This window comes from Eleutherodactylus coqui, unplaced genomic scaffold, assembly GCF_035609145.1.
Source record: "Eleutherodactylus coqui strain aEleCoq1 unplaced genomic scaffold, aEleCoq1.hap1 HAP1_SCAFFOLD_33, whole genome shotgun sequence".
NCBI classification, from domain to species: Eukaryota; Metazoa; Chordata; class Amphibia; order Anura; family Eleutherodactylidae; genus Eleutherodactylus; species Eleutherodactylus coqui.
In genome coordinates, this window is record NW_027102239.1 from 124,357 (window position 1) to 140,671 (window position 16,315).

The following is a 16,315-nucleotide window of genomic DNA, read 5'->3' on the forward strand; positions in this document are numbered from 1 at the left end:
GCCAGTACTGGTGAGGCAGGGAAAGAGATATTCAGGCTATATACGCAGTGGGCTTTTTCCAAAAAATTGATCGCCGTCATCCCGCCACAGGGAAACAGTATACATAATATTATACGCTGCCTACAGTATCTATCTGCTGGGGTTTGTAGTCCTAATTAATACGCAGCTAAGCGTTACAGCAGGCTTGCGCAAAATTGTTTCCTGGATCTGCTGTCTCTGTTACATCAGCGCTGTCATCCCGCCAGAGGGAAACAGTATACATAATATTATACGCTGCCTACAGTATCTATCTGCTGGGGGTTGTAGTCCTAATTAATATGCAGCTAAGCGTTACAGCAGGCTTGCGCAAAATTGTTTCCTGGATCTGCTGTCTCTGTTACATCAGCGCTGTCATCCAGCCAGAGGGAAACAGTATACATAATATTATACGCTGCCTATAGTATCTATCTGCTGGGGGTTGTAGTACTAATTAATACGCAGCTAAGCGTTACAGCAGGCTTGCACAAAATTGTTTCCTGGATCTGCTGTCTCTGTTACATCAGCGCTGTCATCCCGCCAGAGGGAAACAGTATACATAATATTATATGCTGCCTATAGTATCTGTCTGCTGTATCAGCTCAGCATTTAAAAAAAATAGAAGCAAAATACTTAAGGCCTACTACTGGCCTTTGGCCACTTGACTGCTTCTGCGCTGTGAATTCCACTAGCTCAGTCATACGCACCTACGTCTCACTACAGGCATGCGCAAAATTGTTTCCTGGCTCTGCTGTGCGTTCCGTAAGGGAAGTCAGCCTCCAACCACAGGCCAATAAGCGGCGCATTTAATTACAGCGTTCTGTTTCTGCACTACTGGTAATACAGCATGCTGAGGGGTAGGGGTAGGCCTAGAGGACGTGGACGCGGGCGAGGACGCGGAGGCCCAAGTCAGGGTGTGGGCACAGGCCGAGCTCCTGATCCAGGTGTATCGCAGCCAACTGCTGCGGGATTAGGAGAGAGCACGTTTCTGGCGTCCCCACATTCATCTCACAATTAATGGGTCCACGCGGTAGACCTTTATTAGAAAATGAGCAGTGTGAGCAGGTCCTGTCGTGGATGGCAGAAAGTGCATCCAGCAATCTATCGACCACCCAGAATTCTGCGCCGTCCACTGCTGCAAATCTGAATCCTCTGGCTGCTGCTCCTCCTTCCTCCCAGCCTCCTCACTCCATTACAATGACACATTCTGAGGAGCAGGCAGACTCCCAGGAACTGTTCTCAGGCCCCTGCCCAGAATGGCCAGCAATGGTTCCTCTCCCACCGGAGGAGTTTGTCGTGACCGATGCCCAACCTTTGGAAAGTTCCCGGGGTCCGGGTGATGAGGCTGGGGACTTCCGGCAACTGTCTCAAGAGCTTTCAGTGGGTGAGGAGGACGATGACGATGAGACACAGTTGTCTATCACTCAGGTAGTAGTAAATGGAGTAAGTCCGAGGGAGGAGCGCACAGAGGATTCGGAGGAAGAGCAGAAGGACGATGAGGTGACTGACCCCACCTGGTTTGCTACGCCTACTGAGGACAGGTCTTCAGAGGGGGAGGCAAGTGCAGCAGCAGGGCAGGTTGGAAGAGGCAGTGCGGTGGCCAGGGGTAGAGGCAGGGCCAGACCGAATAATCTACCAACTGTTTCCCAAAGCGCCCCCTCGCGCCATGCCACCCTGCAGAGGCCGAGGTGCTCAAAGGTCTGGCAGTTTTTCACTGAGAGTGCAGACGACCGACGAACAGTGGTGTGCAACCTTTGTCGCGCCAAGATCAGCCGGGGAGCCACCACCACCAGCCTCACCACCACCAGCATGCGCAGACATATGATGGCCAAGCACCCCACAAGGTGGGACGAAGGCCGTTCACCGCCTTCGGTTTGCACCACTGCCTCTCCTCCTGTGCCCCAACCTGCCACTGAGATCCAATCCCGCTCTGAGGACACAGGCACTACCGTCTCCTGGCCTGCACCCACACCCTCACCTCCGCTGTGCTCGGCCCCATCCACCAATGTCTCTCAGCGCACCGTCCAGCCGTCGCTAGTGCAAGTGTTGGAGCGCAAGCGCAAGCACGCCGCCACGCACCCGCACGCTCAAGCGTTAAACGTGTACATAGCCAAATTGATCAGCCTGGAGATGCTGCTGTATAGGGTTGTGGAAACTGAGGCTTTCAAAGGTATGATGGCGGCGGCGGCCCCGCGCTACTCAGTTCCCAGTCGCCACTACTTTTCCCGATGTGCCGTCCCAGCCCTGCACGACCACGTCTCCCGCAACATTGTACGCGCCCTCACCAACGCGGTTACTGCCAAGGTCCACTTAACAATGGACACGTGGACAAGCACAGGCGGGCAGGGCCACTATATCTCCCTGACAGCACATTGGGTGAATTTAGTGGAGGCTGGGACAGAGTCAGAGCCTGGGACCGCTCACGTCCTACCCACCCCCAGAATTGCGGGCCCCAGCTCGGTGGCGGTATCTGTGGCGGTGTATGCTTCCTCCGCTCAACCACCCTCCTCCTCCTCCTCCTCCTCCTACGCAACCTCTGTCTCGCAATCAAGATGTGTCAGCAGCAGCATGTCGCCAGCAGTCGGTGTCGCGCGTCGTGGCAGCACAGCGGTGGGCAAGCGTCAGCAGGCCGTGCTGAAACTACTCAGCTTAGGAGAGAAGAGGCACACGGCCCACGAACTGCTGCAGGGTCTGACAGAGCAGACCGACCGCTAGCTTGCGCTGCTGAGCCTCCAACCGGGCATGGTTCTGTGTGACAACGGCCGTAACCTGGTGGCGGCTCTGCAGCTCAGCAGCCTCACGCACGTGCCATGCCTGGCCGACGTCTTTAATTTGGTGGTTCAGCGCTTTCTGAAAAGCTACCCACGCTTGTCAGACCTGCTCGGAAATGTGCGCCGGCTCTGCGCACATTTCCGCAAGTCCCACACGGACGCTGCCACCCTGCAACATCGGTTTCATCTGCCAGTGCACCGACTGCTGTGCGACGTGCCCACACGGTGGAACTCTACGCTCCACATGTTGGCCAGGCTCTATGAGCAGCGTAGAGCTATAGTGGAATACCAACTCCAACATGGGCGGCGCAGTGGGAGTCAGCCTCATCAATTCCTTACAGAAGAGTGGGCCTGGTAAGCCGATCACACAACCATCCTCCGTGATGCCTCTGCTCCGTACAACTACTGGGTGTCGAAGCTGGACACGTGGCCTGAACTCGCGCTGTATGCCCTGGAGGTGCTTGCTTGTCCTGCGGCTAGTGTCTTGTCAGAGAGGGTGTTTAGTGCGGCTGGGGGAATCATCACAGATAAGCGAACCCGCCTGTTAACCGACAGTGCCGACAGGCTTACACTCATCAAGATGAACAAATCCTGGATTTCCCCAGACTTCTCTTCTCCACCAGCGGACAGCAGTGATACCTAAACAATACGTAGGCTGCACCCGCGGATGGAAGCATTGTTCTCTATCACCATCAAAAACGTGGACCTTTTAGCTTCATCAATCTGTGTATAATATTCATCCTCCTACTCCTCCTCCTGAAACCTCACGTAATCACGCCGAATGGGCAATTTTTCTTAGGCCCACAAGCCTCAGTCATATAATTTTTGTAAACAATTTTTATACGTTTCAATGCTCATTAAAGCGTTGAAACTTTCACCTGAACCAATTTTTATTTTAACTGGGCTGCCTCCAGGCCTAGTTACAAATTAAGCCACATTAACCAAAGCGATTAATGGGTTTCACCTGCCCTCTTGGTTGGGCATGGGCAATTTTTCTGACGTACATTAGTACTGTTGGTGCACCAATTTTTTGGGGCCCTCGCCTACAGTGAAATCCAATTAATTTTTTGCCCACGTGCATTAAAGCTGACGTTACATCAGCTGTGCTGGGCACTGCAATGGGATATATTTATGTACCGCTGGTGGGTTCCAGGGAGCCACCCATGCTGTGGGTCCACAGGGAGTTGTAACTGCATGTGTCTACTTCTAAAGAACCCCAGTCTGACTGGGGCATGCAGTGTGGGCCGAAGCCCACCTGCATTAAACATGACATTACCTCAGCTGTGATGGGCAATGCAGTGGGATATATTTATGTACCACCAGTGGCTTCCTGGCACCCACCCATGCTGTGGGTCCACAGGGAGTTGTAACTGCATGTGTCCACTTCTAAAGAACCCCAGTCTGACTGGGGCATGCAGTGTGGGCCGAAGCCCACCTGCATTTAATCAGACGTTAGCTCAGCTGTGATGGGCACTGCAATGGGATACATTTATGTACAGCCGGTGGGTTCCAGGGAGCCACCCATGCTGTGAGTGCACACGGAATTCCCATTGCGGAGTTGTACCTGCCTGTGACTATTTATAAAAAAACGCTGTCTGATTGGGGCATGCAGACATCTTGACAGAATGAATAGTGTGTGGCACATAGGTTCCCCATTGCTATGCCCACGTGTGCAGCTCCTGATGGCAGTGGCACAGGATTATATTTCTCATTGCTTCTGTACAGCATTGTGGGCTATCGCCCCGCCCCTTTTAAAGAGGGTCGCTGCCTAGCCGTGCTAACCCTCTGCAGTGTGTGCCTGCGGTTCCTCCTCATGGCAGACGCACTTATAAATAGACATGAGGGTGGTGTGGCATGAGTGCAGCTGAAGGCTGCGCAGGGACATTTTGGTGTGCGCTGTGGACACTGCGTCATGCGGGGGGGGGGGGGGGGTTGGGCAGCATGTAACCCAGGAGAAGTGGCAGCGGAGTGTCATGCAGGCAGTGATTGTGCTTTGTTGGAGGTAGTGTGGTGCTTAGCTAAGGTATGCATTGCTAATGAGGGCTTTTCAGAAGTAAAAGTTGTTGGGAGGGGGGGGGGGCACTCTTGCCGCTATTGTGGCTTAATAGTGGGACCTGGGAACTTGAGATGCAGCCCAAGATGTAGCCCCTCGCCTGCCCTATCCGTTGCTGTGTCGTTCCCATCACTTTCTTGAATTGCCCAGATTTTCACAAATGAAAACCTTAGCGGAGTATAGGTCCCATACAAAAATGCTCGGGTCGCCCATTGACTTCAATGGGGTTCGTTATTCGAAACGAACCCTCGAGCATCGCGATAATTTAGTCCCGAGTAACGAGCACCCGAGCATTTTGGTGCTCGCTCATCTCTACCACCTACCTTCACCTCTGTTTGCAGTGGTGTCATAAACCAAGTATTTGGCCCCATTTCTAATTTTGCTGAGCTATTATTTTTTTATGATTCTTATAAACATCTTACTATATTATATTTATGTCAGTGAATGCTTGAAGACCACACCTTGGTTGGGCTAGATTCCATAGCATTTAGATCCACCTGTTCTTCCAGTATAAATACAGCAAGATGGATGGTCAAGCATCAGAGTCTACTGCTACTTGCCCAAGGTAAGTGACTTCATGTAGTAGTGGATAACTCTGCCTTTATAGAATATTCAGCTTGGTGACAGCTTTTTGCAAGCATTGCTCGTGAGGTTTCTCTGCTTTGAATTCATCTGGATCAACGTGGTGAGATAATGTAGAAGATAATACAATTGATGGGCTAGTATCTGTTTAACCTTAGTATGTAACTGTACATTACAGGGCACTTGCATTGTTCATCGTCATTTATCTATATGGATTCAATCGACATATTATTCCATCAAATTTCTAACATTTTGAAATATATTATCAACAAAAGGCCCTTTAAACATAACTTTGATTATCTGGCCACACCTTTTAATTTATACTGCTATGTTGTATTGCATGATGATTTCGGTGACTATTGTGTTTCAGGGATAAGTTGCTAACTTTAGCAGCTCTTATTGAAGCAAATATTAAGATATTTATGGGACAGGATAAATGGATAATACCCCAGTGATGACTACTATTATGGTCCCGAATGCCCTGTTCCTTCACACAGGCACAAACATGGTGAAGAACAGTTTGGCGGTTTAGCATACAAACTCCACCCCACACAAACTCTATGGAAGTTACTGAAACATGATTGCAGACAGTAATACCCAATCATTGAAATTAGTTATCTCGCAAATATGAGTAATTCAACAATAAGCTTGGGGGCTTACCATACAAGCTGATAGAAACTGTACAGACATAGAATAAGAAGTTGTTGCTTAATTAGTCTCTGTAAACTGAACCTGCATTATAGAGGGCCTCATGTTGCAAGTGTTTTGTAAGATTACACAATTGTATTGGTAGGATATTCGATGAAAATCAAGTAGCTTGCAAGTACTTATCACATTGACTGTTCAACCAAAAGTCTGACTCAGACAATGTGACAGATGAAGAAGTAACTGGCTAACCATTTATTATATAATAATAGAAGGAGCAGCCAAACACCCACTTTATATGAGCCAGCAAGCTAAAGAATCTGCTCAGTCAGATGTCAACGTATATAATCCAAAATTTACTGGAGGAATTATAACAAAGTATAAATTAGCACAGTACAGGAGATTTTAATAAAATGTCACAATATACTTTGTATATGATGTTTACACAACCAATATGTGACTCTACATCAATCTGAAACCAGTTCCTATAGTTGATTACAGTGAGTCCAGCTATTTGAACCCCCATAAATCACCCCAACCCATCATAATAACAGAATATTGTTTGGATATTTGCACTTCAGTTATCAGCTTTATTGTGAGGTCACTATTTTGTAATTTTATGTAATGGATGGCACAAGGTAGGTGGGGAGTTGTGTTACACATTTTGCAATAGGGCACAGGAACTATAAGTTACGCCTCTGCTTGAGGGGTTTGTCTGGTTTGGTTAGCCCCCTTTTTATGGATCATAAGATTCCCAGCTACAGAAAACTACCATAATTATAAGTGGCTATACATTTCAAGGCAACACCAATGCACAGAAAGTAGAACATCACTTCTATGGGATTAGGAGAGATTGCCAAATGCAGCAATGTCTGCCTGTCAGATAGAAGTGGATGGAGTGGAAGTCGAGCATGTACATCATCACTCCATTCACATGGGGCATTCCGATGCGCCGTTCTTAGGATCGCTGGTGGTCCCAATGGCCAGAACCCCAGTGACCAGACAGTTATCCTATTAAAGATATTTATTAAACTCCTTTAAATCAGGTAAAATAATGAAGTCATGTAGAAAATAAGGGAAAAATGTTCACATCTCAAATCCACTCTAGACTCATCTATATGTCCACATAACTACACAAAACACAATGAGAATCATATTAATATTTATGAAATTTGTACTAATTATTAAACATTTACTCATTTCTCAACAGTTTTACCCTTCAGATCCTTTTTAGGAGCCTATAAACCCCAACCACAGAAATGGACGGAGGTAAAGGTTCCTGGATTTATAATTTGACTCTAAAGAAAAGCAGATTAACTATTTTCTGCAAATAGTCACTTCAATCAGTATATTTACCCTCTTTTTAATTAATTTTCAGCACCAAACCCCGCCAAGAAGGTAAGACTAAAATTTGATTACTAGGAAAGAAGCCTGGTTTATTAAATGCATTAATGAGTTAGATGTCTAGGAACTAAAGTGCCTGAAATCATTCAGATGAGGAATTACATATGTGTCGTGTGTGCCGGATATATTGGAACTAAATAAAAACCCTTCAGTAGCATCTTAGCTAGGATTTACTTTATTTTACCAAAAATTCATTGCCCTAGACCTATATGTGTTAACCTGGCCACAGCAATGCAGTTCCTTGGTACCACTTCTCTGGTAACTCATACCTGAGGTACACACCCCACCAGTAGCCCCTTAAGATGCCAATAGACATTAGATGACTGTTGGCCAAGACCAACAATTTAGGCAGTTCTGGTTGTCCATCTAATCTGCATGACGATGTCCCAATGCCAACCCAACAGCAGATGTATGGGAAAAAGGATCAGATTGTCTTTAGATTTAAACAGGTCTGATCCTTTGTTCTCACGGGAGGTAAAACGAGGCCAATGGTGTCTAGTAGTAGCTTGTTAACTCTCTCCCCATTAAGAACATATGTGCAGAGTGTAAATATGGGATCTGGAGGAATAGCCTACAGCTACCAAAAGTATATGGCTAGAGTCTTTTTCTAATCCTGAACTTTCAACATACGCTGAACATACAGATGCACAGATACATTAAATATACAGATCTTATGTATAGTTATGATGTTGCAAGTCTAGTCATGACAGTTATTACATAATATATCCATGTATAGTGTTTAATTTAATATTAATATCATTATCTTTACAGCCAACTGGCAGCCAACAGAACTCAGTAAGTAAAACGTGTTAAACTGGTAATGCATGTTGCAAAATTTTATAATGAACTGAAGCTATGGACTGTAAATTTAACTAAGAAATGTTAAGTTGTTTGCTGTATCAGAACTTTATTATTATTTGTGAAAAAGGATGGAATGTGCGCCACAAGGTCCTGTTGTGCCCTTCTCAAATCACCAATCTCCAATCACCTAAGTTTAGGGAGAGCTGCAGAGTGAAAGAGGGCTCTCTCACAAAGGGAGCCCCCAAAGACATAAAAACAATAAACTATTAATGCAAAAAGCTCTGCGTTGCCAGAGATGGTGAAAATAAAGATTTGCCTGTATTTTGTGGTATTTTCCTATATAATGGAATAGCAATCAAACACTTACTCTGTAGGAGGGGGGTATGTGATGCAGAATCTCCCTCCTTGCAGTGAAGACTCCGAATGCTTAAAACCAATCTTCTCACAACCGATGTAATAGAGAAAATCCTTTTAGGTTTATTTTTCCTTCTTTAGACAGATATACCGTATGTGCCCAACATACATGTATAGAACAGACAACGCGTTTCGGTACCACCTGCTTAGTACCTTTCTCAAGTCATATACGGGCACATACGGTATATCTGTCTAAAGAAGGAAAAATAAACCTATAAGGATTTTCTCTATTACATCGGTTATGAGAAGATTGTTTTTAAGTCTTCACTGCAAGGAGGGGGATTCTGCATCACATACCCCCCTCCTACAGAGTAAGTGTTTGATTGCTATTCCATTTACAAAATACAGGCAAATCTTTATTTTCACCATCTCTGGCAGCGCAGAGCTTTTTGTATTAATAGTTTATTGTTTTTATTATTATTTGTGTACCTGATAGAGAGGCAATGACTTCTGGATGAAGACTTGGCTTTGAGTTTACAACATCTGTTCTCTAGATTTTGGTTTATTTCTTTCCATAGAACACATCAACTGGAGGAAGCCAAGGAAGCAGCCAAAGTCAGACCAGTGGTCAGCAGAGCCAGGGAAGTGGTCAAGGCAGTGGATATCAACAAGGACAAAGCAGCAGCAGCAGCCAGCAATCCAGCGGGCAACAAGGACAGAATCAGAGCACCACCCAGCAGGGCAGTGGACAGCAACAAGGCCAGAGTCAGAGCAGTGGCCAACAGGGTGGTGGATACCAACAAGGACAGAGTCAGAGCAGTGGCCAGCAAAGCAGTGGAAGCCAGCAGAGTTATGGTCAAAGCAGTAGCCAGCAAGGTCAAGGTAGCAGCAGTGGCCAGCAAAGCCAGTCTGGGGGACAGCAGAGCCAAGGCAGAAGCAGTGGTCAAACCCAGACTGAGGGACAACAGAGCCAAGGTAGCAGCAGTGGTCAAAGCCAGACTGGGGGACAACAGAGCCAGGGTAACAGCAGTGGCCGAAGCCAAACTGGGGGACAACAGAGCCAAGGTAGTGGGCAAAGTTTTGGAAGCCAGCAAGGAGGACAGAGTCAGAATCAAGGACAAGGGCAGGGACAGAATTCTTCTTCCTCCTCCTCCTCCTCTTCTAACAATTTTAGTCAAGGAAAACAATAGAACTGTGATTAACAATCCAACAGTCCAATATCTATTTGTGTCTGGTGAAATCTGCTGTCCCTTTATCTTCTGAAAAATCTATTTCCAAAGTATATTAATAAAATTCTATCATGATTACAGCAACTGAAGTTTTCCTTTTGTCATTTATTTGTAAAAGTAACTGAATAGAAATTGAAGAGTTCTTGTAATTTAGCAAGAAATTAATATACTGTATGCGTTTAGAAAATGTTCAGTTTAACAAACACAGCCAGAATATGTTCTTAAGGTGTGCTAAAAAATTCTTAGGATATGCGCTGTAGTACGTGAATTTAAATTAATAATACATACATAATAAATGAGTGTTCTGTGTTGTGAGTGACAAGGAATTTATTTCTCGTGGATGGAAGTTAAAAATGGTCTAGCAAACTGAAGAACCAGATATCTAATTTAGACCCTAATCTCTAAATGGTCCAGGATAAAAGTTTTCATTATGGAGGTTCAGGGTTTGTATGGAGGGGGATTGTGGGTCGTTCTTGCTCCATACAATGTGGGTAAAGCTGTTTCCTACAGCCGACACTTGCCTGCAGCTGCTCCAATCAGCACCGCCGCTGATTGCAGCTATTAACCCCTTAAATCTTGCCATCAATTATGACAGTAGCATTTAAACGGCCCCCTATTGCAAATTGCCTATCAAGCCATGCATGTGGTTTAGAGCATTCAGCCTCTGAAATTTTGGAGGATTTTGAGTTTTATGGATTTTCCCTCTAATTACAGTACTGCGCAAACGTTTTAGGCAGCTGTGGAAAAAATGCTTCAAAGTAAGAATGCTTTAAAAACTAAAAGTGTTAATAGCTTTCTTGTCAATTTGCAAAATACAAAGTTAATGAACAAAAGAGAAATGTAAATTACATTAATAGTTGGTGTCACCGTCCTTTGGCTACAAAATAGCATCAATTCTTCTAGATACGCTTTCACAAAAGTTTTTGAAGGCAGGGAGGTTGTTCCAACTATCTTGGAGAACTAACCACCTATCTCCTGTGGATGTAAGCTTGCTAAAATCCTTCTGTCTCTTCATGTAATGCCAGACAGAATGATGTTGATTTCAAGGCTGTGTGGGGACATACCATGACTTCCAGGACTTTGTCTTTATACTGCAGATAGTTCTTAGTGATATTGGCTGTATGTTTGAGTTGTCCCGCTGCAAAGAAAATTTTAGGTCAATGCCACTCTTTCAATTTTTGAAAAAAAATCTTACTTGCCTAAACTTTTGCACAGTATTGCATCTCAAGTTGTATAATATCACTCAAGATGGTGAACACTCCAAATCTTCAGCCTAAAATGCTATGAAATCATCTTCCCAGTTCTTTCTTGAGACCTTGCATGAGACCTTGACCAGAACATTTAAGAAACTGCAGTATCTACTGTCATCAAAAAACTAATGAATAGGAAAAGCTGAGGCGCTGAAGGATTTATCTCAAGATTCTTTAAGAAATGTAGAAACTTACTTATGTCTCTCCTCTTTAGGGTATTTAACATAGCCTTCTGTGGTTTACCCATGTTTCCAGTTACTTCAAGCTTATATAACCATTATTCAAAAGCAAGGTACAGACCCAACTATCTGTGACATCTTTCACCCAAATGATTTAAAGGGCCACTCTGGCAAAAACAGATTTTTCCATGCCTCCCCCTATTGACTGTCAGACTCTGTAGGCCTCCTCTATGCATTCCAGGTACTTCCATGCAGTGCAGCCTCCTATCAGCCACCATCTTGAGAGTTAGATTTTTTACTTTACTTTAAGAGGGCAGGAGTTTCATAAAGAAAGAAATGACTAACCAGGATAACACTGGCTGACCTCTATAGGGGATATAACTAAATAATGAATGTATTTAAAAAATCACTGGAGTGGTCCTTAATGTGCATAGAAAATTGTATTTCAAGATTTTGATCTTTATTCCGCACCCCTACATCCTGACTTTCCTTCATAGGGAACATGTAGATTTACTACCTCGCCAAGAAACCAGGGTGAAAATCCCTTTAATTACAGATGTTGAGAAGTCCTTTAACAAGTCCCTTGGGGGTTCCTGGAGGTGACTGTTCAAAAGAATCGGTCACAGATCTGCAACACAATTAAGGCTTCATGGGTGCAGACAGGGGTACCCTCTTCTCATTTTACTTTTACATATTAGTTATGGAGTTTTTAGCAAACACACATTCACAAAATGCCACTATCGGTACAGTTAAAGTAGATTCGACGCAAAATTCAATTATTATGATTCTTCATGGATGACCTATTAATTTAGATTTTCTCCTCCATAGTAGGGCTTCTTGTTATTGTACATAAACTTGGAAAATTTGTTAAAGTTAAAGGAGTTGTCTAACTAAAAAAAAAATATTTACACAAGTGGCCATATTCTAAAATAACAAAATCAACCATACTCATCTCTCTTTTCTCCCTGGGTAATACTGCAATGAGTCCCGGGGATTATGCTGGTCTATGTTGACAGCGAAAGTCACATAACTGCTGCAACCAATCAGAGGCTGTAGCATCACTGTTTGGATGTTAGCACTGATGCCAAGAGAACAGGCTATATATATGGCTCATGCTTGCTCTCTCTGCTGCACGTCACCTTCTGTGGTAGGAGCCACAGCAATCCTTTTCCTTAACTCCAGCTGCTCAATCTCTACTTTGCCCCAGGCTGCTCCCCAGCATGTGACCTACTTTGTGGCCTACACCATACTCTTGCTCTTGATTGGCCTCCACCGCTTCACTGGTCATTGTCCCTGTACAAAACCAGTACTGCATCCCACAGTCACAAGCTACACTAGACTCCTCTCACACTGAACTTGTGATGTTTCATAGCCCCAAGATAGTTGCGGGCCCTTATTCTTTTGAGTCACATGGGGCTACACAGCCAATCAGAGTACTTTTTTGGAAGCTTCTCAATGTATCTATTAGTGATATTGAAGCTCCCACTTGTGGCCTACTTTCAAAGTACAGTCTATAACTTCAATCTTTAGAGCTCTATGCAGAATGCCTCAGAGTGGCCAACAGTGGCAGAGAATGGGACTTAGCTCCGAAGCTCACTACAGAGCACTGCTCATCTCTCTTACAGTCCCACACATTACACAGCACATGGACAGGTGTCTGTGTGCTGGTCAATGCAAGTTGTACCCAAGAATATCAGGAACAACTCATACATAGCCATCTGAATGTGCCTTAAACTCATTAATGCACATAGAGAAAATTTGAGCAAATGATGGCAATACCTATTCTGCTTTTAATTTATCCCTCTTTGATCTTCCTAAAAATTTGGAAGGTATACAAGGTATAACTTGCATGCTGACTAGAGATGAGCGAGCACCAAAATGCTCGGGTGCTCGTTACTCGGGACGAAATTTTCGCGATGCTCGAGGGTTCGTTTCGAGTAAGGAACCCCATTGAAGTCAATGGGCGACCCGAGCATTTTTGTATATCGCCGATGCTCGCTAAGGTTTCCATTTGTGAAAATCTGGGCAATTCAAGAAAGTGATGAAAACGACACAGAAACGGATAGGGCAGGCGAGGGGCTACATGTTGGGCTGCATCTCAAGTTCCCAGGTCCCACTACTAAGCCATAATAGCGGCAAGAGTGCCCCCCCCCTCCCAACAATTTTTACTTCTGAAAAGCCCTCATTAGCAATGCATACCTTAGCTAAGCACCACACTACCTCCAACAGAGCACAATCACTGCCTGCATGACACTCCGCTGCCACTTCTCCTGGGTTACATGCTGCCCAACCCCCCCCCCCCTGCACGACCCAGTGTCCACAGCACACACCAAATTGTCCCTGCGCAGCCTTCACCTGCCCTCATGCCACACCACCCTCATGTCTATTTATAAGTGCATCTGCCATGAGGAGGAACCGCAGGCACACACTGCAGAGGGTTGTCATGGCTAGGCAGCGACCCTCTTTAAAAGGGGGTTGGGCGATAGCCCACAATGCCCACATGTACAGAAGCAATGAGAAATCGAATCCTTTACCACCTCCATCTGGAGCTGCACACGTGGGCATAGCAATGGGGAACCTATGTGCCACACACTATTCATTCTGTCAAGGTGTCTGCATGCCCCAGTCAGACCGCGGTTTTTTATAAATAGTCACAGGCAGGTACAACTCCGCAATGGGAATTCCGTGTGCACCCACAGCATGGGTGGCTCCCTGGAACCCACCGGCTATACATAAATGTATCCCATTGCAGTGCCCTGGACAGCAGAGCTAACGTCAGATTAAATGCAGGTGGGCTTCGGACCACACTGCATGCCCCAGTCAGACTGGGGTTCTTTATAAGTAGACACATGCAGTTACAACTCCCTGTGGACCCACAGCATGGGTGGCTCCCTGGAACCCACCGGCGGTACATAAATATATCCCATTGCAGTGCCCAGCACAGCTGAGGTAATGTCATGTTTAATGCAGGTGGGCTTCGGCCCACACTGCATGCCCCAGTCAGACTGGGGTTCTTTAGAAGTGGACACATGCAGTTACAACTCCGTGTGGACCGACAGCATGGGTGGCTCCCTGGAACCCACCGGCGGTACATTAATATATCCCATTGCATTGCCCATCACAGCTGAGGTAATGTCATGTTAAATGCAGATGGGCTTCGGCCCACACTGCATGCCCCAGTCAGACTGGGGTTCTTTAGAAGTGGGCACATGCAGTTACAACTCCGTGTGGACAGACAGCATGGGTGGGTGCCAGGAAGCCACCGGCGGTATATAAATATATCCCATTGCATTGCACATCACAGCTGAGGTAATGTCATGTTAAATGCAGGTGGGCTTCGGCCCACACTGCATGCCCCAGTCAGATTGAGGTTCTTTAGAAGTGGACACATGCAGTTACAACTCCGTGTGGACCGACAGCATGGGTGGCTCCCTGGAACCCACCGGAGGTACATAAATATATCCCCTTGCATTGCCCATCACAGCTGAGGTAATGTCATGTTAAATGCAGGTGGGCTTCGGCCCACACTGCATGCCCCAGTCAGACTGGGGTTCTTTAGAAGTGGACACATGCAGTTACAACTCCGTGTGGACCGACAGCATGGGTGGGTGCCAGGAAGCCACCGGCGGTATATAAATATATCCCATTGCATTGCCCATCACAGCTGAGGTAATGTCATGTTAAATGCAGGTGGACTTCGGCCCACACTACATGCCCCAGTCAGACTGGGGTTCTTTAGAAGATAACACATGCAGTTACAACTCCGTGTGGACCGACAGCATGGGTGGGTGCCAGGAAGCCACCGTCGGTACATAAATATATCCCATTGCATTGCCCATCACAGCTGAGGTAATGTCATGTTTAATGCAGGTGGGCTTCGGCCCACACTGCATGCCCCAGTCAGACTGGGGTTCTTTAGAAGTGGACACATGCAGTTACAACTCCGTGTGGACCGACAGCATGGGTGGGTGCCAGGAAGCCACCGGCGGTACATAAATATATCCCATTGCAGTGCCCAGCACAGCTGATGTAACGTCAGCTTTAATGCAGGTGGGCAAAAAAATTTATTGGATTACACTGTAGGCGAGGGCCCCAAAAAATTGGTGTACCAACAGTACTAATGTACGTCAGAAAAATTGCCCATACCCAACCAAGAGGGCAGGTGAAATCCATTAATCGCTTTGGTTAATGTGGCTTAATTTGTAACTAGGCCTGGAGGCAGCCCAGTTAAAATAAAAATTGGTTCGGGTGCAAGTTTCAAAGCTTTAATGAGCATTGAAACGTATAAAAATTGTTTACAAAAATTATTTGACTGAGCCTTGTGGGCCTAAGAAAAATTGCCCGTTCGGCGTGATTACGTGAGGTTTCAGGAGGAGGAGCAGGAGGAGGAGGATGAATATAATACACAGATTGATGAAGCTAAAAGGTCCCCGTTTTTGATGGTGATAGAGAACGATGCTTCCATCCGCGGGTGCAGCCTACGTATTGTTTAGGAATCGCTGCTGTTCGCTGGTGGAGAAGAAAAGTCTGGGGAAATCCAGGCTTTGTTCATCTTTATGAGTGTAAGCCTGTCGGCACTGTCGGTTGACAGGCGGGTACGCTTATCCGTGATGATTCCCCCAGCCGCACTAAACACCCTCTCTGACAAGACGCTAGCTGCAGGACAAGCAAGCACCTCCAGGGCATACAGCGCGAGTTCAGGCCACGTGTCCAGCTTCGACACCCAGTAGTTGTAGGGGGCAGAGGCGTCACGGGGGACGGTCGTGCGATCGGCTACGTACTCCCTCACCATCCTTTTACAGTGCTCCTGCCGACTCAGCCTTGACTGGGGAGCGGTGACACAGTCTTGCTGGGGAGCCAGAAAGCTGTCAAAGGCCTTAGAGAGTGTTCCCCTGCCTGTGCTGTACATGCTGCCTGATCTCTGCGCCTCCCCTGCTACCTGGCCCTCGGAACTGCGCCTTCTGCCACTAGCGCTGTCGGATGGGAATTTTACCATCAGCTTGTCCGCCAGGGTCCTGTGGTATAGCATCAC

General features: G+C 46.2%; 1 protein-coding gene across 1 annotated transcript; it reads left to right on the plus strand.

The window, feature by feature from the left end:
* Positions 1-5,364: 5,364 nt before the first annotated feature.
* LOC136600980 (uncharacterized) lies at positions 5,365-9,932 on the plus strand. The gene is made up of 5 exons (XM_066588823.1): positions 5,365-5,404; positions 7,277-7,335; positions 7,445-7,464; positions 8,242-8,265; positions 9,204-9,932. The coding sequence occupies exons 1-5, from the start codon at positions 5,368-5,370 to the stop codon at positions 9,886-9,888; spliced, it is 825 nt and encodes a 274-aa protein (XP_066444920.1). The 5' UTR covers positions 5,365-5,367; the 3' UTR covers positions 9,889-9,932.
* The last annotated feature ends 6,383 nt before the right edge of the window (positions 9,933-16,315 follow it).

What these genes read in the sequence shown, in the direction of transcription:
- LOC136600980 (XM_066588823.1), top strand. Translation starts at nt 5,368, where the DNA reads ATGGTCAAGCATCAGAGTCTACTGCTACTTGCCCAAG. An exon ending in TCTACTGCTACTTGCCCAAG is followed by an intron (nt 5,405 to 7,276) that starts GTAAGTGACTTC and finishes ATTTCTCAACAG; the next exon opens with TTTTACCCTTCAGATCCTTT. An exon ending in CTGGCAGCCAACAGAACTCA is followed by an intron (nt 8,266 to 9,203) that starts GTAAGTAAAACG and finishes TTCTTTCCATAG; the next exon opens with AACACATCAACTGGAGGAAG.